This window comes from Acipenser ruthenus, chromosome 4, assembly GCF_902713425.1.
Source record: "Acipenser ruthenus chromosome 4, fAciRut3.2 maternal haplotype, whole genome shotgun sequence".
NCBI classification, from domain to species: domain Eukaryota; kingdom Metazoa; phylum Chordata; class Actinopteri; order Acipenseriformes; family Acipenseridae; genus Acipenser; species Acipenser ruthenus.
The window spans coordinates 70171775-70197299 of record NC_081192.1 but is presented as its reverse complement, the minus strand read 5'-3'; the positions used below and the strand labels follow the sequence as shown (position 1 = coordinate 70197299).

Sequence of the window (25525 nt, the reverse complement as noted above, 5' to 3'; positions counted from 1 at the left end):
TTAATCATTAAAAAGCTGTTGTATTTCCTTCTTGCTTTTAGCAATTCTAATGAAATCAAAATCATGCAACCTGGTGCTCCCCACCCCCAAATATACTATAGTAAATATTTGACACAAACCATTGAGTACAGTACTGTGGGGTTACTGTGAACGCCTCCTTTGCTTGTTCTTCTTTAAAATATATACTGCATATTGAATAAAAAAGTGTAATAAATTCAAACAGTTAACATCATAATATATCCACCCTGTTTATAACAGGCTGCCACTTGTTTAAATGTTTCATCCTGAACGAGCAGTGGAACCATGCCTGTATTGTTACTTTAACTCTTAATACATTCTTCTGGAGCAGAACAGGATGTTAACTTCTCTTGTGTATATTGCCTGTAGGTGCTCTGTTCTGGCCTGCAGCGCTTATGTAGCTCTGGCTCTCGGAGATAACCTCCTGGCTTTGAATCATGCAGAGAAACTTCTACAGCAGCTCAAGTTGTCGGGGTCACTAAAGTATGTTTACCTTTTTTTTTTTTTTTTTTTTTTTTTTTTTTTTTTTTAAATAAATATTTCCTGCCTTTTAGTGTAAAATTACCTTGTAAGGCTTTGTTCCAACATACAACCCTTCCTGCACCCCCCAAAAACAATTTTGTAGCTATGATCTTGTCGGGATTAATGGCATACTACCTTACCCGACCCCTCATTAATGACTGGGAAATGATTTATTTGTTTTTACACATTCATCCTTTCATATGTTGTAGGGAGGAGAGGAGTGTTTAATGTATATATATTTTTTTTAATTTGCCATTTTTTATAGGAGGGTAAAATAGTGTTTCATTAGGCTTTAGGGAATTTGGACATTTTACCAACATTTTTATTTCATTTTTTGTTTTTTTGCATAACTTTAAACATTCAATCTTAAAATCTCCAGTAATACTAAAATAAACTAGTATAATGGTTGAATTAGGAAAATCATTGAAATAACTTTCCATATGAGGAGAACAGAAATGTGCAATGGGAAAATGAAGAACTTCCTGAAACAAGTATATGCACGATTGTATTGACCAAATTAAGAGACGTGAGATGGATTTCTTCTGCTTCATTATAGTGACTACTCCTCTCACCTCTGATGCATGGGACTATTTGCATATTCAAAGGCAAAATAAAAGCATGACAGTTTCACAGAAAAAAAACTGGTGTTCCCAGTTATAATAATAATAAAACACTGTCCAGACAAAAAAAAACACTTAACCGCTTAAGGCACATGAGGAATTGAGCAGTTGTTTTGATGACCAGATGTCTTTTGTACCTTAAAGGTTTAAGGAATCTTTGCTTATCTGTACTTCACTGATTTTTGTGATTCACAATTAAGAAAACCCCTTTTTTTCACGCATCAGTAGCTGAGTAGTTAGATTTGTAAACTGTTGGAATTTACAGCTGTATGTTTGTATTGGTATAGATTTCTGGGCCACTTGTATGCAGCCGAGGCTCTCATCTCTTTGGACAGGATCGCTGATGCCATTAGTCACTTGAACCCTGAGAACGTCACTGATGTTTCCCTGGGGATCTCTTCAAACGAACAAGATCAAGGTTAATGAGCATGTGTGTGATTAAAACCGGACATGCTTTAAGCTTCTTTCCTGCCTTAACCCTTAACTTGCAGCATGTGTAAATGTAGATATTTTGTTTAACTAGGAGTATAGTTTTTCAGAGAGCGATTCAGCCTTTAAAGGCTTGTTTTTACTTCCTGAAACCTCTATCCCTTCCCCCACGGCACCTCTACCACAGTATAGCAATATTACATTATTTTCTTTATTTTGCTTTAAGCAAAGTGATCTTAAACCTGCACTACTTTAAAATATGGTTATTTCACAAGTTAGGATTTACATGTCAAGATTTATAGATTTAGATTAAACATAGCTTACTAAATAATTATTGTTTTACACAATACATGTTTGTCTAAGTTGTATTGTATTAATGGAAGAACCCAACAACATGAAACTGGTTAGGATGACCTTGATAGCATATTGTGTAAAATGTTGTTGGGACAGTTTAAGTAACATATTAACTGTAGTTGATCTCACAGATTTGCTGTAATCCTTATTTACTCAATAGTGAAAAATAAATGCTGTTTTATGTAATATGGTTGTCTGGTTGTCTCAGCAGCTGTGTGTAGATCCTTGAAATATCTTTAAATAAATTCTTTCATTTGCACATACTTTCAGAAAGGGAGGGCATTTTAAAACTTGTCAAAACATTTATATTACTGTTGGTTGAGACCTCAATGTGTTTTTTTTGTTTGTTTTTTTTTTTGTTTTTTTTAAATAATATACTTAAATAACTTTAATTCTGTAACCCCAGCATCATTATGAATCTTACTCAGATATGTTCTGCATTTATATTGTTTCATGTCTGTATGGAAATCAGATTTTGAGTGTGGATAGGCAAAGCATAGGTTTGTTCCCAAGGGTTAAGAGATTTAATATTATCATACTGAACTATTTGTTTCAGGTAAAAAATAAATAAATAAATAAAGATAATGGTACATTTATTTTTGTGGATGGCACACACTGACCAGGAATATACAAAACAAAGCCAACCTTGCAGCGTTAATATAAATATTGATTTAGCAGAGCCTGGGCATTAATTTGTACAATCAATAAACTTGTGTTCTTTACTCCCTAGGGTCTGACAAGGGAGAAAATGAGCCAATGGAGTCCTGTAAGTGGTTTTGCTTTCATTATTTGGAGTGCTGTATCCTGGCCAGTATCATTCAGATATAAATGCTCCTGTACAGTTCATGATTTTCTGTTAAATATAGATCCCTGGAAAGGGTGACTAGGCCTGTGTACAGGCCTTTGGCAAATAACCTTAGGACTGAATAAGATCAAATATATCGCACCCATAAAGCCAAATTGCCACATGTATTGGCCTGCATGTGGGCTTTTTATGTGGGTGTTATTATAAATGTAGAACACTGGCTCTTGGGGTGTGATATAAATGTGTCAGTCTTGATACAATAATTCCTTTTATTTTGTCGTATTCATTATTGGTTTTAAATGCGTTGAGTCAAAATGTAAAAACAAGTTGATTTAACAATATATTTTGTAGATTTGTCTGGAAATTATTTAGAATGGGGAATAACAATGATAAATGCCAATTCTGGACCCCAAAACACCAAATATATAAAAATGTTCTTAATGAATATTATATTTAAACATATAGTGCTGTAATCTTATAGCAGGAAAGCAGACTCCACTGTGCTACCCCAACTCTGTGACATCAGCTCGAGCAATGATGTTGTTCAATCTTGGCAGTGCCTACTGTCTGAGAAGTGAATATGAGAAGGCCCGAAAATGTCTCCATCAGGTGAATTAAAATATTTTAATACCTTATTTAAATACCATTTGTGCCTGAAGAACACCTATTTTGTGTTGCTAAGCTGTGAATCACAAAACACGTTGATGACATAACCTTGTACTCTTGGGTTTTATTTATTTTTTTAAATTGTGTGTGGCTCTTGCTGGCTAGTAGAAATGTCAGAATACAGTATATGCATTGGATGTAACTAAGTTACAAATCATTAAGGCTTGAAATGAATGTAGAAATAAATTAATTCACATCAGATCGCAGAGATGGAATTACAGTGTTAAATACATCCTGTCATTTGTTACTTTTTGTAGTATAAATACTGTTTTACCCCATTAAACTCTTAGTTTTGTTTTGTTTTGTTTTGTTTTTTTCTTTTTCAAATCACTGTTGCGTGATAGTGAGAGAAAAAAACATGTAAAACTTCACAGGTCCAAAATAACAAACCCGATCCGACCCAGAACTGGCATCGTTTTTACCCAACCTGAACCGAAGTAAAACTCGTAATAGACCCGGATCCGACTCAAACAGTAGTGGTTCATGTGATTGTCAGTCTTTCCCCAGAATGAGTGCAGTACCAAAAATGTAAACTATACATGACCATGCAGAGGTGTGCAATTCATATCGCCCGACGCCCGGGACAGCAAGCTTTGCCGTTATACTTTGTCCGTTGGACAAATTAGTTTTTATTTATTTATTTATTTTGTTCTGTTGCTAGAAAGACACTCTGGGTATATTCCTAGAGAGCCACGCAAGTTTCTGAAAACTGAATTGCGGAAGTCTAGCACCTACTGTACACGCAAACATTTTAAAAAGTGTTTACGTCCCACCCCTATCACTTCTGATTGGTGTCCACTGCCCACTGTTAATCACACCAAAAAAACTACAAATCCAATACCCTGCCAATTTGACCGATTTTATCAGTGCGTTGGCTACTCGTTTCAAAATTTGTTAAACCAAGATGAGGAAAATAACACATTATTTTTCATGTGATTGGAGTGGTTTCAAAAGAAAACTGCGATGAACAAAATTCAGATATGTCGGTGTCTTTACAAGAAATGAGCAATGAAGGTATGAAGATGAAAGGGAACTTCGAGAAGGGCTACGTTAGTTACAGCGTGTTCACAGTTTTTCCCTGGCTTAAGTTTGACAATGGTTAAAAAAAAAAAAGAAAATCCATGTTTTGCACGTTTTTTTGCAGGGGAACTGAGGGCAGGCAAGACTCAATTTTTAACAGGGAACCAGAATTTAAAACGTGAAAATATAGTAAAACACAGTGCTTCAAAACAGCACGCAGTGTGCAGAGAGGCAGACCATTCTGAGGAGGATGCTACCAGGCAGTTAAAAATAATTTAAGTTGGAAAAAAAAGTTGTCTCTTACAATTTTGTGGATGCAAAAGTTTTGAACTGCACAAGTGTTATGTGAAAAAGGAAGGAAAAAAAGATTTGTAGATATTCAACAATAAATTTGAGCAGTTTTTTTTTTTGTGTCCCTAAATTTTTCATGTCTACATTTTTTAACTTGGGCACACGTGTGCCTAAAAAAAAAAAAAGTGCATTTCAAGACAAGACAAGACAAGAGCATTTCAAGACAAACTTTCCCTGGCAAAAAATATAAAGATTTTTTTTTTTCTTTCGATTTAGTGAAACCTAGTTTGCTGTTTTATCATATTTGCATATTTTTTGGATTTAAATGCTATATTAAAAATGTTAGAATTGAACAGAACCAATATTAGTTATTTATTGGACATGCACAATCCATCAATTTGTGAAATGATTAAAAAATGAATATTGACAAATGTTTATAATTATAGAAATGAAATGCTTATATATGAGATTATCTGTACAGTATTTTTCTGTAAATCTCATGGCAATGTGTTTATGTATGTATTTATTCATTTATGTATTTATTTTCCAGTGAGTAGTGCAGGGAAAGAATGTTGCCCTCCTATAAAAAACCATCAGGGTTTGAAACCAGGATCCCCCTGCTGCAGCAGTGGTCCAGTTAGTCGTCATGGGACAAGATGTTAGATGAGGAAAAATAGCTGTAAACTGTTTTAAAAAAAGAAATGGTATATAATAGAAATAAACAAAAGAAAAAACATATTTTGTCTTTGCAGAATTTGATGGAGCATACTGTAAATATTGCATGCATTTTGGTAGAAAAACAGTACAAAATGCAAAGAAACTTGACAAGTTATACACAGGTCCTTTCAACAATATGGGGTTCAGCTGTTACAAAACTGAACGAACATCAAGAAAAATGTGAATTCCACAAAGCAGCAGTAATAGTTGGCAGTAGTTTCATATCTGTGATGCAACAAACATCTGTACATCAGGAGTTGAATTCAACTTGGAGGAAGATTGGAAACAAATAGGCAGAAGCTATTTTTATATTTGGAAAACTCCAAGTAGTGCTTATTATAGTTGTACTCTTATAGTTGTACTCCCTTAGACAATACGTTTTTTTCAGAAATTGCACACAAAAATTGCCATAGAAACACTATATAGGGCATGTAGACAGAGACAGACACACAGCAGCATTAGTGTTCACACACAAACACGGCACAATATTTAAAAAATAACAAGTAAAGGCATAATGGAATCAAACAAAGTAACAAATAAAACCCCAAACAAAACATGTACATGAATATACTTGCACATATACTTCAACTTCATTTCATATTGCTGTTAAAAAATATAAGATAATTTCGACATGCTGTTCTTCAAGAAACGTGCGGTCTCTAGTGTACAACTGGCAATACTAAAAGCAGCCTCACTAGCAGCACTTGATGCTAGGACACACATGGGCACATCTCAAAACAATGCAAAATTCATCGGTGTGCAAAACACTGTAAGATGTTAACATTAATTGAATAGACCTAAGGTCTCTGGTCCTTTGGTACACCCAGACCCATGAAGACCTCTACCTTGTAGAGCTACTGGTATTAATATAAATTACATAACATAGAACATAATATAAGAATGCATTGCTCTGGAATTTACACGTGACATTTTATCAATTTTTCATTGTCATATTTTATATTTGCTTGTTCTCAGGAAAGGAGATGTGATGCCTTTTATTGGACTAACTAAACCAAAATTAGTCGTTAGCTTTCAAGACTAATAATAATACTTTCACGTAGTTTACTTGCGTTTTTATTATTGTGTTTGTTTAACATGACACTTTTGAAAATGTTAAAGCTTTTAAGCTGTGCACCTTCAACCTATATAACTAAACTTTAGGTCATCTGAAACAGAAGCCATAGAAGTACATCTAATTGAATAAGTAGATGTTCTGTTCTATCTCTCACTTTTTTGTCTGCAATATTTAATATTTTGTGATTTATCTGTGTGTACTGCCTAGGAATGGTTGGTTGGTTTAGCATTATTCAGTTAACTAAGAATACAAGATCATTCCTGTTTTGAAATTTTATTGACGACAGTTTTAAATGATTTTGTAAGGAATTTAAATCTGTTTTACATGTGTGTTATGGAACAGGCTGCTTCGATGGTTCAGACAAAAGAGATTCCACCCGAGGCAATTCTGCTGGCAGTTTACCTTGAACTACAGAATGGTAAATCACTGTGTTGGGGAATTCCCTTTTAAAACTAGATTTTTTTTTTTTTTTTTTTTTTTTTTTTTTAAATACCATTTTGCTTGCTTAGAACATTCCTGCTACCTTGGGTATACATCAGTTATGTGTTAATAAATGCTTAATGTTTTTAAAATACCAACAGCTCACTTGAGTTAAAAAAAAAAAAAAAATTGTATGGAAAATTAACTTTTTCAACAGACCTCTCTGTGAAGAAGACACACATGCATACATCACCCTTTGGTCACCATTTTAATAAGCTTTGCATTTTCTGAACATACACTATAGAACCATTATCCACAACACAAAAGGACCTCAATTAGAGTCTTGATTTATTAAACACTGTAGCTTCAGTGCATCTTTTTCCCTGTAGAGGGCAGCTGTTCAAAGCTAGAATTAAGGGAGGATGGTTGACACCTTGCATTGGGGATAGAGTAAAAAAAATAGCAGCTGTGCTGTAGTTCTCATACAGTGATTATCATTCAATGAGACGAGCATCTCTGCAATTCAAATGTAGAACAACTAAAAGTGAATATTTACCCTAACCATCTTTGTTGTTCTTCAGGAAACACACAGCTGGCTCTGCAGATTATAAAAAGAAATCAGCTACTTCCCTCCATCAAAACCCTGTCTCCTGATGTACGGAAGAAACCAGCAGTGATCCAGCCCATCCAGCCTATTCAAATGCCTGCTTTCACCACAGTGCAGCGCAAGTGAGGAAGGAAGAGACAGAGCCCGCCCCACTTAGAAACACAACACTTCTCCCATCTGTTTGTTCTAAGCCAAAAATAGCACCTTCAACCAACTAGGTCCTACTCCGTTATACATTTTTATTTTATTTCATTACAAAAGTAAAATAAAAAAAAATAATAAAAAAGTGGTAAAATAAATGAATGAGCCTGAAAATCAACCAGGTCTAAGTGCTGCTTTCCTCTACAGTATTTAGTTAGAATTTTGGAATAGGGGTCTTTCTACCCCTGTGTATGCCTACTTGTAGATGAGCAGTGTTATGCCTCCTTAGCCTCTGTGGGGATATTCTTACTTTTGTACCATCCTTTTGGAAGCTGTTCTCATTATACATAACAATGCAAGACAAAACACTTAAGATTGGGACACCCCTTTTAAAGGTCCCAACACAAGTAAAGCTGTAATTTTTGCTTTTTTTTCTTAATACAACAAAGCGTTTGGTGGTTATAGAGGCAATTGTGGACTAAATGGTGAATTGCAGTCACATAGCACTGGAATTTAAAGGTAGTTGGTGAATAATGAAAATAAAAAATAAAAAATCTCAACCTGGGTAGCCATAATAATTTGGGGAATACTGTATGAATTGTCATTTATTGTTGTGATGTGTGTGTGTGTGTGTATATATATATATATAGAGAGAGAGAATATAAGCCTACCTAAAATTACCTAAAATAATAAATATCTAATAAGCCAGTGAAAAACACTGAGAAGGGCCCTCTTCAGAGCAGTTTGATTTGATGGTTTTGTAACTGTAGATTCAGCTATTACACAGTATGCTTAGTCATGAAGCATGCTGTACAAATAACAGGTAATTACTTAACTAAATCTTTATTAAGGCTTCTGTCACTTACTGATTTGCATGGCGTGTTTTGCAGTAGTTAATGTTCTGGTTGCTTATCATTTACCAAGTTAATAACTCATTACAAAATTCTAACCACATTGCAGAAACAACTTAACAATGTGTTGTTAAAGTATTGCAATTTTAGATAAAATAAGTTAACTTTTATATAAAATGTAAATATAAAACATATTTTATAGTAAAATGTAATTTACATACTGTTCATTCTATATCTTTTACTAAGTTAAGTAATTTCTTGGATAAGATGATTATGTTGCTGTTTTTCATTAAAAGACCATCTATCGGTTGTGTCTATTGTTGCCCATAATGCAGTCTATGATCAGCCACCAGGTTTACCTAAGGTCTTTTCTTCAGTGTTCAGTTATTGATTGAAATAGGTTCTGACGAGTCTTAAACCATTTAGAACTTCTAAGAAACTACTAAGTAGCTATATATATATATATATATATATATATATATATATATATATATATATATATATATATATATAGTGTGTGTATATATATAGTGTGTGTATATATATATATATATATATATATATATAATCTACATTTAAATGTTCTACATTTAAATGTGTGATTTAGTGTTTGAATGTATGAAACTATTTGAACAGGAGAAATCATTCCCAGGCAATAAGTATTTTATAATTAATATTAAAATGCAATTTGTTCTATGTGGGGAAGGGCTGTTTAAGGTCATGTAGGGAATGTGAACTAAAAACAATAAAGTTTTAATATCTTGTTTGAGAGAGATCTGTAATGTATATTAGTCAATAAAAATGTATGTAAAATGTTTAGATTTGGGCATTTTTCTCGGGGTGGTGGGTGGAGCTCCCAGGACATTAGTTAAGCTTTGACACAGATTACAAGTTCAGTAACAAGCTGTAGTACTCCTTTGTCTGCCATTTTAATTGGCCTATTAGAATAAAAAGTATGTGAATGCATATGACACACTGTAAGAACATGTTTGTCAATTCATATAAGAGAATGCATATAAGCAACACCAACAGGAGCATCAGTTACAGCCTTAGGCTCTGCTGTGAATAAAAGTTAATCCCAATTGTGTAGGCAGTAAGTGTACGTGCTTTTAAATACTGTACCTAATTTCCAAAGTGCAGGACAATATGCTAATGTACATATTTGATTTTTAATATTTACCTGCTTGAAATGGGTGACACAAAAGTTGTCAATATTAAAATGGCATTCTATAAGCAGATTATATTTATGTAAGAGTTTGCTATCTGCGCACAAAGGGTATTTATCTTGTATTTATCTTTTGAGCTGGAGGGGAAAAGCTTTAAGTTCATGTAAAAATGAAGTGAATGTAGAGCAACATTTAGATTTAATTAGCCTGGCAAAGAAGGAAGAATTCCAATCAATGTTTCTTTCCAGCAATGGAGTACATTGAACTGCGCTGTAAGTATACAGTAGATAGGACTTCTCAAATGCCACTTTATATTTTCTAGGATATTCAATGTGTGTGCATAACCCCATTCACACACAGCCTATGAAAAAGTGTTATTAAATAGGGGTTATACAGATCAGATAAACAAACATACATTAATAAATACAGAACTTAATAAACATAAATACATTTTATAGCTCCCTTCAAAATGTATGAGATGAAAACCACTACCAACTGACTAAATAATCACTGTCAGAACAGACAGCAGTTCCCACAATAATAAGTGACCTAAACCGATTGTTGAAATGTAAATATTAAAGCATAACAATTTTTTGATGATTGTCTGATTGTGAAATGTATGTTTACCATGGCAACCCATGACAGTTGTGCAATTCTTAATGAAAGCAACACAACAGCTATTCCAGCAGGGTACATCTGTATTACTAAAAGACTTCTAGTTCAAACATTGCAAAATAGTTTTGTTTCTTTTAGTATGTAGGATAATACCTGTCCATATACCCCCATGGTGGACCAGCCATTACAGAAGAGATAATGTCACTGTGCTTGGTAGAAATCTACAGTGCCTATACGAAGTATTCACCCCCTTGGATGTTTTTACACTTTGAAAATCTTGATGCATTTAAATGGGATTTGTTTTCCTTTGATTTACACAACCTACTCAACATTTTGAGGAGGCAAGAGAATTTTTATTGTGAAACAAGAGTTAATGAAAAATAAACAAAAAAACTGAAATATCTTGGTTAGATAAGTATTCACCCCCCTAAGTCAATACTTGGTAGAACCACCTTTGGCAGCACAGCTGTGCGTCTTTTGGGGTGACTCTACCAGGTTTGCACATCTGGATAATGCAATATTCGCCCATTCTTCTTGGCAAAATTGTTCAAGCTCTGTCAAGTTGGATGGGGATCGTTGGTGGACAGCAATCTTCAAGTCTTGCCACAGATTCTCATTCGGATTCAAGTCCGGGCTTTGACTGGGCCACTAGGACATTCACTTTCTTGTTCTTAAGCCATTCCAGTGTCGCTTTGGCTGTGTGCTTGAGGTCATTGTCCTGCTGAAAGGTGAATCTCCATCCCAGTCAGGTCTTTTGCAGACTGAAGCAGGTTTTCCTTAAGGATTTGCCTGTATTTAGCTCCGTCCATTTTGCCCTCTACCCTGACAAGCTTCCCAGTCCCTGCCGATGAACAGCATCCCCATAGCATGATGCTGCCATCACCATGCTTCACAGTAGGGATGGTGTTACCTGGGTGATGTGCTGTGTTGGGTTTGCACCAGATATAACGCTTTCCATTTAGGTCAAATGGTTCAGTTTTTGTTTCATCAGACCACAGAGTCTTTTGCCGCATCTTTTTGCAAATTCCAGGCAGGATTTTACCTGGGCTATTTTCAGAAATGGCTTCTTTCTTGCAACTCTTCCATACAGGCCAGATTTGTGGAGTACCTCAGCTATTGTTGACACATGGACAGTTTCTCCCATCTCAGCCATGGAACGCTGTAGGTCTTTCAGAGTTGTCATTGGCCTCTTGGTGGCATCTCTGACCGATGCCCTTCTTACCCAGTTACTCGGTTTGGGAGGACGGCCTGCTCTAAGCAGATTCTGGGTGGTGCCGTATACCTTCCACTTCTTAATGATCGACTTGACTGTGCTCCAAGGGATGGATATTCAGTGCCTATGAAATCTTTTTATATCCCTCCCCTGATCTGTGCCTTTCCACAACTTTATCCCAGAGTTGTTTTGAAAGCTCCTTGGTCTTCATGGTAGTATCTTTGCTTTGAATGCACTACCCAACTGTGGGACCTTACAGTGACAGGTGTATTAATCTGAAATCATGTGAACTTGTATTGCACACAGATGGACTCCATTTAACTTGTGTGAATTCTGAAGGCAATTGGTTGCACCTGAGTTTATTTAGGAGTGTAATAGCAAAGGGGTGAATACTTATCTAAGTCAGAGAGAGTAATAATGAGGGGGCAAACTGTCTTAGAGGTTCTGGGCTTGTTATATTCCCTGTCTTGTAATGTAGTGTTGATGAATCATCTCTTGTTGAATTAGCAACTTGCCTCAGGACAGCAGGAAAAAGAAGAGACACAATCTTTGTTCTTTATGCAGAAGTAGAGTTTGTCCTGGATTCTTTTTTTATGCTTGGATAAACTTATCATAAAAACTGACAAAGATTAATACAAATGCTCCTAAATATGTTTGAGTTTATTGTAATATTCTAAACAATGGTGGGTCAAAATGAGAATGACTACCAGACCTATTTATGCTGCATTTAGTGGTGTTATTAAATGGGTCTTAAAAGAATAATTCAAAGGTGGCACTATTTATTACATCCCTGTTTAGAACAATAAAATATACCATGTCCATGTCCATGTCCATGTCCATGTCTATGTCTAAGTGTTCTGAAATACCAGTATATGCTGGTGTTGAAGCCGCTTGCATTACATGCTGTTATCTTTTTCCCTTAAACTTCCCCAACCAGATATAATATGGGCTAGAAGCTGGAAGATCATGCAACTATGTATAACCTTTAGCACACATTTAGAGAATGTTCTACTAAACAGGCCAGAAAATAGGGTAGTTTAATCTGCCACTGTGACCCCCCGAGCTGGTGGGACAGCTTGACACACAATGAGCTGGGGATTTTTTTGCATGAGAAAAAGAGACACATTCCTGGGAAAGTAGTTGGCAGCTCTTGAGATGTCAAGACCACACATACACAAAGTGAAGCCAGTGCCACTTCTAATCCTTGAAACTTCTAGAATCTTACCAGAGGCAGCTCCGTTTTGAAACTTTTCCAGTGAGTTCTGGGACTTATTGGAGGGTACCATGAACATTTACTCTAAATAAAGTATTTGTATATTTTAATTGTGAAATGGCCACAATTCATTGAATCAGTGAAAATGAATAGAAAACAAAACAATGGATCAACATTATGCACCAATTTCCTTATAATGTTTATCACAAAACTGCATACATTTATATTTCCAGCATATTTGTCAGTATGAATGTGCAACTTGTTTGAGGTCCTCCACAGTTAAGTAAAACATTTTTTTTTGTATTTCTTGGAGAAAGTACAATAGAATAATTCATTTTTTAAATGTTTTTTTTTTTAATTTACCTTTTTCCATGTTGTATTCCCAATGTGTATTACAGTACATACTGTTATTTTTACTAATATGCTTTCTGAAAATGATTAAACATATTTTTTGAAATATTTGATTGCATGGACATGTTTTTATAAATTTATTGAAAACAAGATGTAGTAGACAGGCTGAAGTGTTCTCAGAATATTTTATACTGTACTTCCTAGAAGCTAATTAATGCACTTTTTTTTTTTGCCGTTGGTAAGTCTTTTTCATCTTGAATATACACAAATTCTATTTTCTTTTACGTTATAAATGGAGGTTGGCTTAATGGAAAGTGTAGGTGTAATATAATAAAAGATAACAACATCAATCTGTAGTCCAAGAAAGACAAGTTTATTTAAGTGTAAACAAAAAGTAAAATCAAACTGCATAGGAAATATTTAAAGTCCATAAAGACAACACATTTGTTTAAAAGCTGCAGGCAACCGACATATCATCCCCTTGGCCTTGTTTAGATGGACGGCATCACATGAACAACATCTGAAATCAGCCCTGAGAACAGGGAGTGTATGGGTCGGTAATCTTAGAGAAATCCACACAGACCCCAATCTCAGAGCTAGGCTGCATCCACAGGGAAATAAAGCACTGGGTACTGGCAGCCATCCATCCAAGGGCAGCTTGTTACACAAAACAGCCTTTCTCCATGGATTGCAATTAAAATACATTCAGTGGGTTTTCTTTTAATATAACACACCCCCTAGGAAAGAGGGAAGAGGATAGTATCCTGTCATGCATTGCTCTGCGGTGCCAGTATTTGTGTCAGAACATGTGTGTATACAATATTTAGTATACTCAAAAGCATACCCCTAAAAAAGGCATGGTTTGGTCATTACAGCTGTTAGATACAGTACATTTCTAGTGGTTATAATACAAGCAAATCATCTTTGGTAGGGGAGCTGTGAATTTCTGAGAAATATATCTACCTTCTTCATTCTATTCAGAACTTTGCAGCTGGAATGTTACACCTGAAAACTCAATTAGAAAGTTGGATTTTCACAGGTATTTCTAAGCCTTGCTAGATTGGTCTGCAGGGACCCCTGCACTTGTAAACATAATATAAAATGCAAGGCACCATTACAGACCTCCCTAGCCAAATGCTTCTGTGCTTATGAATCACAAAAGGAATTCTTTTTTGGCAATTGTGTCTCCTCAGCTGGTAAACTGGGTCATCAAATAGACGGCAATTACACAGAGATCAGTTCTCAAATACAGCGCCACCCAATTGTGTAGAAAATTGATTGGTTTCCAATAAACATTTTGTTATTTTTGTTGTCATGTTTGGTTTAATGAATGGTTCTTGGGAAAGATAACCACCCCTACTGCCCCATGTGCAGAAGTGCAGTAAGACTGCTTGGCTAATGGATTCACTGCTTGTAAGCATGGGTTTAAACCCTAGTCACAAGTTCAATTAAAAAACAGATTGATCTGAAAGTGGTGCATGTGGTAGCAGAAGAAACCAAGAAACCAATGGAGCGCCTTAAGAAATCCTGTTTGGAGAACCAACACAGTCAAACTAGAGTAACAAGTCAACTGACTTTTCAATTTGTTTGAGCTTGTTTGCTTAGAGAAGGGACATCTAGAGCATATGGCTTTTCCTTCAATGGAGGAAAATCCTGTCTTAATACAGGTATGACAGACTACACCCACATTCCTCTATTCATAGCCCCTTGGTGTGCTTAATGTTTATCAAAAACTTATAATAAAAGGGTTGCCATGAAACTTTCAGGTTTTGGTGTATGTTTTCTTTTTTGATGAATGAAAAATCAACACTAAGTCAAGAGTAATACCACAGAATTTCAAGTAAGCAACAATATTTTCATACACAGATCAAATATGCACAAATCAGATACTAGTTCTGAGGTTTCAACAAAAACAGTTTCTAATTCACTACAAGACACATACTATTTAAGTTAAGAAAGCTCCGAGGACAAGGAGCTCTGGAAATCTACCTGAGGTTATTTTTTATTTTATTTTTTTAATTTTTTAATTTTTTTTAAGATTATACAATCATAAAAGAGGTCTAAGACCATGAACTTAAGAACTGGTACACATTTAACCGTAAGAGGTAAAGCAAAAAGATGGAAAACTGGCTAGTAAACCAGTACAACAGTAAATCAGTAACCCAATCAAGATATAGCACAGTAATACCCAGCTATGCCAAATCAGACACCCCATTTATACTTTCCATAATTTCCAGTTGGTTTACTTAAACTATAATTATATATATATATATATATATATATATATATATATATATATATATATATATATATATATATATATATATATATATATATATATATATATATATATATATACACACATACACACACACACATACACATAATCTCCCTCTTCATCACTGTCTAGTAATTCTTGTTTAACAAGAGCATTCAGTTATTTAAAAAGCTTTACAATGAATAGGGGATAGGGAGATCAGCTGTGATAATTTGGCTATGGGGGAGTGGGGGGAATCAAGCTCATTTCATCTTTGGTCCAGTTTGTCACCCACTTTGGCCAAGGAGAAAATAAATTAATGACTTCCTTTTGACCGTGACTTCCTTTTATACAGTGCTATCCATCCAAAATGTATTTCAGCATTGATGCATCCAACATATTGAACCAAAATGTGTGCACCAAAAATATCAATTTATGCTACAAAACACATTTTACATACACCAACATGGAAACAGATCACTGCTGTTGAATGTGCAGACATGGAATAATCATCACCTCAATTAACCGCAGTACACAGGAGTGTGCTCTGTGAATAGAAAGCATGAGGATACTTTGTCAGTCTTTGGTGGACTAAATTAAACAAAGTGGAGAGCACCCACAAATATGGGGATGTGATCACCAAACAGAATCCCGCTGCAGTTAATAAAGCATACTATATTTTTCAGCTTCATAAAATTACCTGCAATATCAGCTTGACTGGGTTGTAAGCTTTTAAAAAAAAAAAAAATTGTTACAATCTCAGTCACCCACTGCTTCCTGTCAAACAATATTTTGGTAAAGCATTATTTTTAATACCAATTTCAAAAGACAGTTCTTTTCTACAACTTTTTAAAGCATGCACAAATTTAAAGAAAAAAAAATCTCTTTTAGAGTAAAGACCTACAGATCTTACACAGAGATAGAACTCAAACTTAAACAGTTACAAAGATGTTAGCACAGTGAAGTTACACTTAATACTGAAAACAAAAGATCACATTTGTTGACATGGTTTGTTCAAACCTAAACAAAGCAGCAGCCTTACCCTTTTCAAAACGTGCCAGTAACTTTCTAAAAAGATTTTTCAAATCTTTTAGTAAAGCTGATACTTTTTTGTAATCTAGTTTCTATCATTATATTGAGGTGAAGGTTAGTCGCACTAAAGTGAAAAGCTTGCAAATGAGGTAGAAAGTTCACATGATGAAGAAAATAAATGTGATTAGTGTCTTGACTATACTGTTGTATACGTTATGTGATAAATTGCTTTATAAATACCAGTGTTTCTTGTTTGTTTGTTAAACTTAATTCACACACCGTCCTTCCTAAACACAGCACTATAAATCCCTGTTGTCTATCTGGAACCCATGATTTTCATTGGGTTCTTTTTGGCACAACTTTCAGACCGGTGCTGATCAATTTTCCTGATAAACTTAAAGGCACAATCAAAACGGTTGACTTTACAAGTGTTTACCAACGGGACTGTATCCTCTCTGAAAGGCAAGCTGGTTTGAAACTTTGTGTGTTTTGAAGTTGATGTGGTGTTTATTGTATTTACTCCTAACCATTTGTAGACAGATCTTGGTCCAAAAACCTAGCAACACTAAAATTTCAAAAAAGCATACATAATCTACAGCAGCAGGCTTTGCACAGATGTTTTGCATTTTTTAAATTAGTTTTAAAAAGGAACCAGTGTGCTGTGTCAGAAACAAGACCATTCAGGAGGAGACACTGGAGGTATCTTATGAAGACAATCCCATAGGTTGATTTTTATGGAATGTCTGGTGGAGTTATGTTTCAAAAAAGCTTTTTCTTTTTAAAAAAAACTGAACTGAATCATTAAACTGAATCAAATCATATTGGAATGCAGACATGAAGCGATTGGCTGACATTTAAATTGAAACCATAGCAGGCCTCAACAGAGGATACAGTGCCTTTCAGTGAGTTACGAAGATTACAAAGTTTTATTGAGGAATAACACTTAGCCAAGATGGGCAACCGTCTTTAGATTAGAAGATTTGCCTGTGTTTTTTATTAGCAAGATTTTGCTTCGCGTTTTCCCCATTCGGCTGCTGTTTGACTGGCCTAAACATAATAAGGGTATACAAAGACTTACAAATGGCACTCTCACCAAGGGTGTCAACTCACTGAGGAACTTTGCTCATAAAATGGGTTGTTGAACAAGATTTGACTCGACAGTAGGCTAGTCAGGAAATACTTGCCCTTTACTGAAACTAAACAAATACAATCTATATTACCACTTTGAAAACTAAGTGGGGAGCAGGAATGCAGTCAGACATCACACATGAAGCTGGGGGTGGGTGGACAAGAGTTTAGGGATTGATTCTCTATTTTCACAGATTTTAATCTAGACTGCAAGAATATTCCTGAACCTTCCTCAACTAATAAATGTAAATATTTGGCAGTGCCTACCTATATTTTAAGGAATAATAGCTTGCATGGTAATGTTAAATATACCACTTTACAAACACCATTAAACAAATGCTAATTAATGTTGTACCTTCTGGGTAAAAAAGGTTTAGTTGACATGGGGGTCGGTTCTATTTAATAGAAGCAGTGTCTAATCTAAATACCTTTGTTTATATCATTAAAATAGGGCCCTTTTGTGAATCATGGTTTTAAAAAAAAAAAAGTAAACACCTCAAATCAATCAAAGCAAGTCCTTTTAGTGTGTTTTCTAGTGTTTAATCATATATGATTTATACGGTGTTCAATTGGAGAAACTGGGCACTTATACTTCTGTCTAAAGTGGCAATGCACAGCGAACAAACATTATTTGGATTTATACTGCTTACCTAGGTTTGTAAGAGCCCAGTGTACTTCTAAAGTAATTTAACTCCAGGCAGCAATTCAACCAGCAGTGCTCCTTAGTAGTTGACATACCTAGCTTGTGGCATTGATCCTTAATATTTTTTAATGCTTTTAACGAACACTAAAATAACCATGCTTTGAATGCTTAATTTCTCTACAACATTTCTTATGAATACGGTCTTTAAGGTGGATAATCTTAGCCATAATCACATTCAAATTAGCCTGAAAACTTGTTTTAATCTTTGGTTTCTTTAGAAGCTGAGGGATGAGAGTGCTCAATACATCAATATATTTTGTTTAAACCTTGTCCTGTGACAGTGCTTAGCACCAACAGGTTGTAAATGGCAGTGGAAAATGGGGTTTTCAAATAAGATTATCAGAAATCCCAGACAGCTTAAAAAAATATATAATAATAATAATAATAATAATAATAATAATAATAATAATAATAATAATAATAATGTGCCATACAAGGGGCATGTTGTGCTAAGTTCTAATGCTCCGTTCTGTCCCCTTCCTAGATAAGATATAGATCTGCATATTAAAAAGACAGGTCCAGCAGCAAGGGCCACCTACATCACAAGATCATTTACAAATATCAACTGAAATCCACAGAATTTATGGATTTCATCCTAAGCTTGTGAACAGAAAGCGCACCTTTTAAAAAAAAAAAGAAAAAGAGAAAAATCTACAATATTCTTAAGGTACGTAATCAACCATGAATTTTCAGTCTAGTCTTTGAAACCCATTCATGCCAGCCTCAACAACAACCTATACTTTGAATTAAAGCTTTCCCCTCTAAATATTACAGCCTGCCTTATCCACTACCAACATAAGGGAAAATAAAAGTAAGGCTATGGCCCATAAAGGAACCCAAGACAAATATATTGTATGTTACACCAAATTTTGATTCTTTTCCATTTACTTATTTTTTTAATTTGGCAGGTCCTCCAAAAAAAAAAAGTATTTGCAAAATAACATGGCAGGAAAGCCAGGGTTTTAGATATGTTCTTTGCCTCTGACATGTGGCTTCCTATTCCACAATTCTTCATTAAACAAACACACACACACAATATATATATATATATATATATATATATATATATATATATATATATATATATATATATACATATACACACACACACACACACACTAAACAAGGTCACAAAGTGTGGGGGTATTTGCAAACACTGCATATATGACAACGTTGTCACATTAATTAAATTCATTATTAATGCCCCCAACCACCAATATTAATCCAGTTCTTTTTCTCTTTGCACACAAATCTTTTTTTTTTTTTATCTATTTTGAATCAGCCTGCATGTACACGCTCTCTTATGCTAGTATTACTTCTCAGCTGCCAACCAAGTTTCACAAGGTATTCAGTCCAGCTTACACCAGTGGGAACTATCGATCTTATTTCTGGCATAATATTTTAAAAAAGCCAAAGGCGTTTCTTTTCTTGTTTGCAAGTCACAGAACAGACTGTGATGAAAGTCTGAAAGTTTCGGGAGATTTGGTTTTACCTCACTAAAGTATGAAGCTGACTTACCACAGTAAGCAAGAGGGTTATCATCTTTTGGTAGTAAACAAGCTTACAAAAAGCAAAACCAAAAACAGATTAATCGAAATGTCTCCACACTTGCTACCATTAACATGTAATTTATGTATCTGAACATTGTCTCAACAACACTGAGTATTTTCAATTGCTTAATGTGCACAGTAACTTTAGAAAATGTGTGCAAGCTGTGCAAATATAAACAGCACTTTGTTTCTTTTTTTCTCTCTCAAAAAAAAGAAACATTGAGGTAGACATTTTTTTCTTATAAATCTTTACGGACTAAAATCTCTGCACAACAAAACACAAGTACATTCATATGTGAACAAGATGAGGTAGGTATGATGCAGAGTGTAAAATATTCTAAGAATGCAATGAAATTCCCTGAGATGATTAGCAAAAGGGAGTTTAAGATATACGTGAAGGGCAAGGCCAGTCAAGACTACAGAGGATGGTGCTCCAGCAGCTAAGCAGTTTGGAAAGATTCTCGCAGCTGCTTTTGTATATACCTGATAATAGAAGCACATCTTCATATTATGCTGTGATTTAGGCTGGAGAGTAAAAGTATATTCTCAAATTAAATTTAATTTTATGTTTCTAGCAGCTATAACCAGAGGGTCTATATGTGACAAATAGGTCCAAAACCACTCTATTCTGCTTTATTAAAATCATTTGACCTACTGACTGCTTCTAGTCAACTGTTCTCCGAGATAAAATCCCCCAACTCAATACACACATTCAACTGCTATAGAGAACATCAACAAAATCATCAGTTGTTCAGACTGATGGAGTGCCATATCCCTCAGTGGAACACCAGTTTAAACCTACAGCAACCCTTGCTTAAATGACTGCCCCCATCAAACAACGCTGTGTATCTTAAAATCTCTTTTTTCTCTCCTTTTTTTTACATTACAAAACAGAAAGAGGTTTTCAGAACACTAGGATTCGATTGTTTCCAAAGTCGACAACCACAATCATTCCATCAGGAGTAATGGCTATACCCGATGGGCGGTCCATCTGCCCGAAGCCATTACCCTGATTCCCGAACTTGCATAAGAAGTTGCCATTGGGTTCGAAGACCTGGACCCTGTGGTTACGGGAGTCAGCAACTACAATGCGCCCCTCCTGGTCCACAGCCACCCCCTGCGGCCGCAGGAACTGCCCGTTGCCCGTGCCCTCTGAACCTAGAAAGCGGGCAGACTGGCAGTCGGGCCTGATGACAAGCAGCCGGTGATTGTTGAAGTCTGTCACCACTAGATGGCCCTCGTGGTTGAAAGCCACTCCCCTAGGAGAGTCAAAGTGCTTCCAGAGGGCACCCTCAAAGCCGTACTTATTCAGGAAGGCTCCATCAGGCCCGAACAGCTGGATGCGGTGGTTGCGGGTGTCAGAGACAAGGATCTTGCCTTCAGGGTTGACAGCAACATCCCAGGGGTAGTTGAACTGCCCATTCTTGGTGCCCTTCTCCCCAAATTTGAGGAGAAACTGTCCCTCAAATGTGAAGACCTGAATGCGGTGATTGTCCTTGTCAGCCACAATAATTCTCCTTTGGTTGTCGCAGGCCACGCCAGCAGGTCGGTCAAACTGGCCAGCTCTCGAGCCCAGGGTCCCAAACTTGTGATGGAAGGCACCACAGGGCTTGAAGATCTGAACGCGGTTGTTGCTGCGATCGGCCACCACAATGTAACCCTCCTTGTCTACACAGATACCCCAGGGCCGGCACAGCTTGCCATCTCCGTCTCCCTCGCCTCCAAATGAGGCCATCGGCAGCCCCACCACCACATAGCTGCGACCTGATTTGACCAGCACCTTGAATGGGCTGCCCTCGATGTGCTGGTTGCAAATGAGAACCGAGATAAGGTGCTCGCCCTCTAGCTTGGGCAGGTAGTTGACAGTGTAGGTGCCGCTCTGATGGTCAGTTACCTCTGCCCCAAACAGGTTGCCGTCTGGGCCCATGGCCACTGCAGAGATGACATCACCACCAGAGAGTCTGGGCTCGCCATCGTGATCATAGCCCACCACCGTGAAGGACGCCATCTTGCCCTGTAGAGCCCTCTTTAAGCCCTCACCAGTTGCTTTGGTTACTGGGGCGAAGGCGCCGCTGCTGATCAGCCCCATTGACTTGAGTGCAATGAAGAGGGCCTGATCAGGTGGGGTAAACATGATGCGGTCATCCTCCTGTGGCTGCAGGACACCCCGCAGGGCCTTGAGCTCCTGGATCTGGGTCAGCATACGCTCCCGGGCCAGCAGGACGTCCATGTTCCTGCCCTCCTCTATCACCTGCTGAACCACATTGATGGTGCTGTCCAGCTTGTTGAGGTTCTGGTGCAGCTTCTCCACCTGCAGGTAGAGAGACTTGGCTTTCACCTGGCGAATCTTCTCCACCTGGGCAAAAAAAGAGAGCATGCCGATCAGATTAAAATGAGGCACAACCATGTCAGCCCCCAAAAAAACCTTATTAGCAAGGTCACCAGTTGGAAACACCATAGACTTGTTAGTCGTCAGTATGTGGTTTGCTACAATATGATGACCAATCATTGAAGTGGAAACATGCTAACATTATTATGGGGAAATCTTCCTTTCAATTGATAACTATTAATATTAATATATGTTTCATATTGTACTCAAGACGCAGCATCTTGCTTAATTTATAACCTGTAGATTTAACCAGGTAGATTTAACTTCTGTTGATCCTACCAAAGCTTCAAGATTTGTTAAAAAAAAAAAAAAGCCATGTATTACCAACTTAACCTCTTTTACTACTAAGAACCTTCCCAGTGGCACTCAGCTGTCACTTTGAGGGAAAACTTTTTCTAAAGAGTGAAAGGGTAAAAGTTCACTTTAATGGCTGCCTGTTGAGTATCAAATACAATTCAAAGTCCTGCTCTTGACATTTAAAACCATTAAGGCAAAGTCCCCTGATTATCCAATTAAGCAGTGGATCTATCCTTTCTATGCTAACAACCAATTTAAAATGGGTGGTGTTACAAACCCTCCAGTGAGGAAACTATTATCTTGTGGACAATTAATCCTTACCTTAGACCTTTAACACACTGTAACAAAGAACTCCATAAATACATTTTAGGCACTGAACATTGGCATTAACAGCCATCTTTGAAAACTGGTTTCAATTAGAAATAGAGTAAGTGATATGATGAATATGTCAATTATTATTATTATTATTATTATTATTATTATTATTATTATTATGTTTTGGTTTTTTTTAAAACATATTTTAAATTGTTTTTCACCTGGTCATCCACTGTAACAAGGCAGAACCAAATATCAAAGAACACATTTAGGAACTAAACTAATGTAAACTGTGTATAAAGCCATAACAGTCTGGCCTTAAGGGTCAGTCTATGCACACGCACACGCACACCTGGGTACAGAAACATGAAATCGAAGAACAATTTAATAAGGAGCATGTTCCACGGTACGTCCTCCCCCTCACAGTAACACTATCCATTGGTGCTCTGCATTGCGGTTCATATGAAGGCATGCATTATAACAAACAAGATTTTAATGAGATTTCCAGTATTTTGGAGGCTTGGTGTTTATATAACAGACAGAATTATTAAAAGAAAGCTTTCGCCATAAATCAGCCCTCACGTCTCCTGACTGCCAATTACCACTGTACAGTGTGTTTACAACTGCATCCAGCTACCAGCTGTACATATATTTATCTTCCATTCTGAATACATGTGTCTCATATATTCGGATAAGCAAGATCAAGTGATTGCAGGCGTTTTGTTTCATTAATTTGTTTTATTTTTTTCTGATGTGAACACACAATTTCATGTTTGCATTTGCAATGGACCACAGTACACCTGTGAAGTTGACACTGCCAAGGTGTTTAAATAGACAGCTTGCATTTCCTGACACAGGCTAGGCAAATGACTACAGAATTTTCCACCACTTATTAACCCTTAGAACTTTTATTCCGCAACAAACTATTTGCGAGCCAGAGAAAGAACAATTTATACAGGCTATAATGAACAGATTTTAAATATTATTATTATTATTATTATTATATATTATTATTATTATTGAATGCCAATACAGTGAAGTGAAATGTAATTCCTCTGCATAGAATGGGCTATACAGCAATTTAGGAGTTACAAATGAGGAGAATATAAACAAATTTAAACATTCTGCAGTAGTAAATCCTGCTCAGTATCTGTGCATTTTAAGCTGCATGGCAGGGGGGAAATAAACTGTGCCTACATGTGTGTGTGTGTGTGTGTGTGTGTGTGTGTGTATCCAGAGTCTTATGCAATTCTTAATCCGAATTAAAACATGTTCCTCGTTGCTCTTACCTTCCAGAGCAGCTCGCATTCTCGTTCTTCCAGGGCCTTCTTATATCTCGAAGTGACAGCTTTCACCTCGGTTTGCACAACCTTGGCCTTTATCTCAACCTGTTCTGCTATAGCTTGGGCCTTCTCGATACTCAGCTGAAACACAAGATAAACAACTTGTCTTAATGGCTAAGAAATTACATTTTGTTTTGTAATATAATACAAAACTGTACAAAACTATGGATATTAAAAATAGAATAACTGAAACAATGTGCTGTAACTCTATGTACTCTCAATTACAATTTGGATGCAGAGATTCAGACTTGGACGACTTTTGACAGCACAGCATTAAATGGTATAACGCAGTGTCTTGTAGAGGTACGTCAAACTAGCTGCCTTTGTAGTTAATGGGTACCTGGTGTAAAAAAAAACATATTGGTACAGTATTAAAAGTAGATTCTGAAGTTTAACAGATCAGGAACATAATGAGGTAATTTAGTTCAGGTTGATGCAGAAATCTGAAACTCCCTTTAACTAGCATTTTGCCTTTTTAATAAGAAAATGTGAGAGCCCAGAAGCATGCTGTTTCACCATGTGTGGTTGCCACATACCTTGGAGAAAAACAAACCTTCTGTATCTTCTGCACATAATCCAGGAGTTAGGCAAGGTCAGTTAGTATCGTTGAGTCAACAAAAATGAAATGTCTCTGATCATAAGGTTTTAGTCATTTTTATGTGTGTTTGGAATGTCCAAAGAACAGATCCCCTCCTGGGAAAGTCAAGTAGTAAAATAGACAAGCAGGCTGAAGCCTGACGAAACTGAGTGAGCCACTATAACAAACAAAATGGGCTTTAAAATGTAGAACCTTTAAAAGGAAATGCCTTAAAGCAACTGCTAATTAGTTTTTTGCATGAATTCTAGGAAGCTGGGTACTCAACTGTTGTTGCCATGGTGTTTTTTGTTAGGAACAGTGCACAGTTGTCAGCCAGCAAAGAGTGACAGCTGCATATCAGCGATTCAATTCAGACTAATAAACAATAAAAATAATAATAAAAAACTGAATAATAAAAAGAAGTCCTGCGGTGAAATTACATGCGTGCAAAACAAGAACTGCATGGCAAGTTGCGTGTATCGACCGGGATCCAGAACAACTAAATAAACAAAGTATTTACCCCGAGATTATTTGAAACATTAGGTGAGCATGAATTTGGTCAAATTTCAGTATCATAAATAGTAACAAATCTGGTCTTCCTGGAAAAATAATTTAGCTTAGAGCCTAATAAAAACGAAATAAAGATTCTATTAGTACATGTATTACGCTGTTTTTTTATTCATTCATATATATATATATATATATATATATATATATATATATATATATATATATATATATATATATATATATATATATATATTATATATATATATATATATATAATGTATGTGTGTGTGTGTGTGTGTGTGTGTGTTTGTTTAATGAAGAATTGTAAAT

The 25525-nt window shown here is 36.0% G+C and overlaps 2 protein-coding genes across 3 annotated transcripts in view; one reads left to right on the top strand and one right to left on the bottom strand.

Annotated features, from left to right (window-relative positions):
- cnot10 (CCR4-NOT transcription complex, subunit 10) overlaps window positions 1–7851 on the top strand; it is a 37314-nt gene extending 29463 nt beyond the window's left edge. For both annotated transcript variants that reach the window (XM_034000174.3, XM_034000172.3), the window contains exons 14-19: window positions 388–501; window positions 1448–1578; window positions 2674–2709; window positions 3230–3357; window positions 6860–6935; window positions 7519–7851. In XM_034000174.3, the coding sequence (XP_033856065.1) occupies window positions 388–501; window positions 1448–1578; window positions 2674–2709; window positions 3230–3357; window positions 6860–6935; window positions 7519–7670 (637 nt within the window). In that variant the 3' untranslated portion in view covers window positions 7671–7851. The remainder of the gene's footprint in view (window positions 1–387; window positions 502–1447; window positions 1579–2673; window positions 2710–3229; window positions 3358–6859; window positions 6936–7518) is intronic.
- Window positions 7852–19294: 11443 nt separating this feature from the next.
- Window positions 19295–25525, bottom strand: part of trim71 (tripartite motif containing 71, E3 ubiquitin protein ligase) — a 30990-nt gene continuing 24759 nt past the window's right edge. The window contains exons 3-4 of the mRNA XM_033999406.3: window positions 24055–24189; window positions 19295–22120 (exon numbers count right to left, since the gene is read on the bottom strand). Of these exons, the coding sequence (XP_033855297.1) occupies window positions 20669–22120; window positions 24055–24189 (1587 nt within the window). The 3' untranslated portion in view covers window positions 19295–20668. The remainder of the gene's footprint in view (window positions 22121–24054; window positions 24190–25525) is intronic.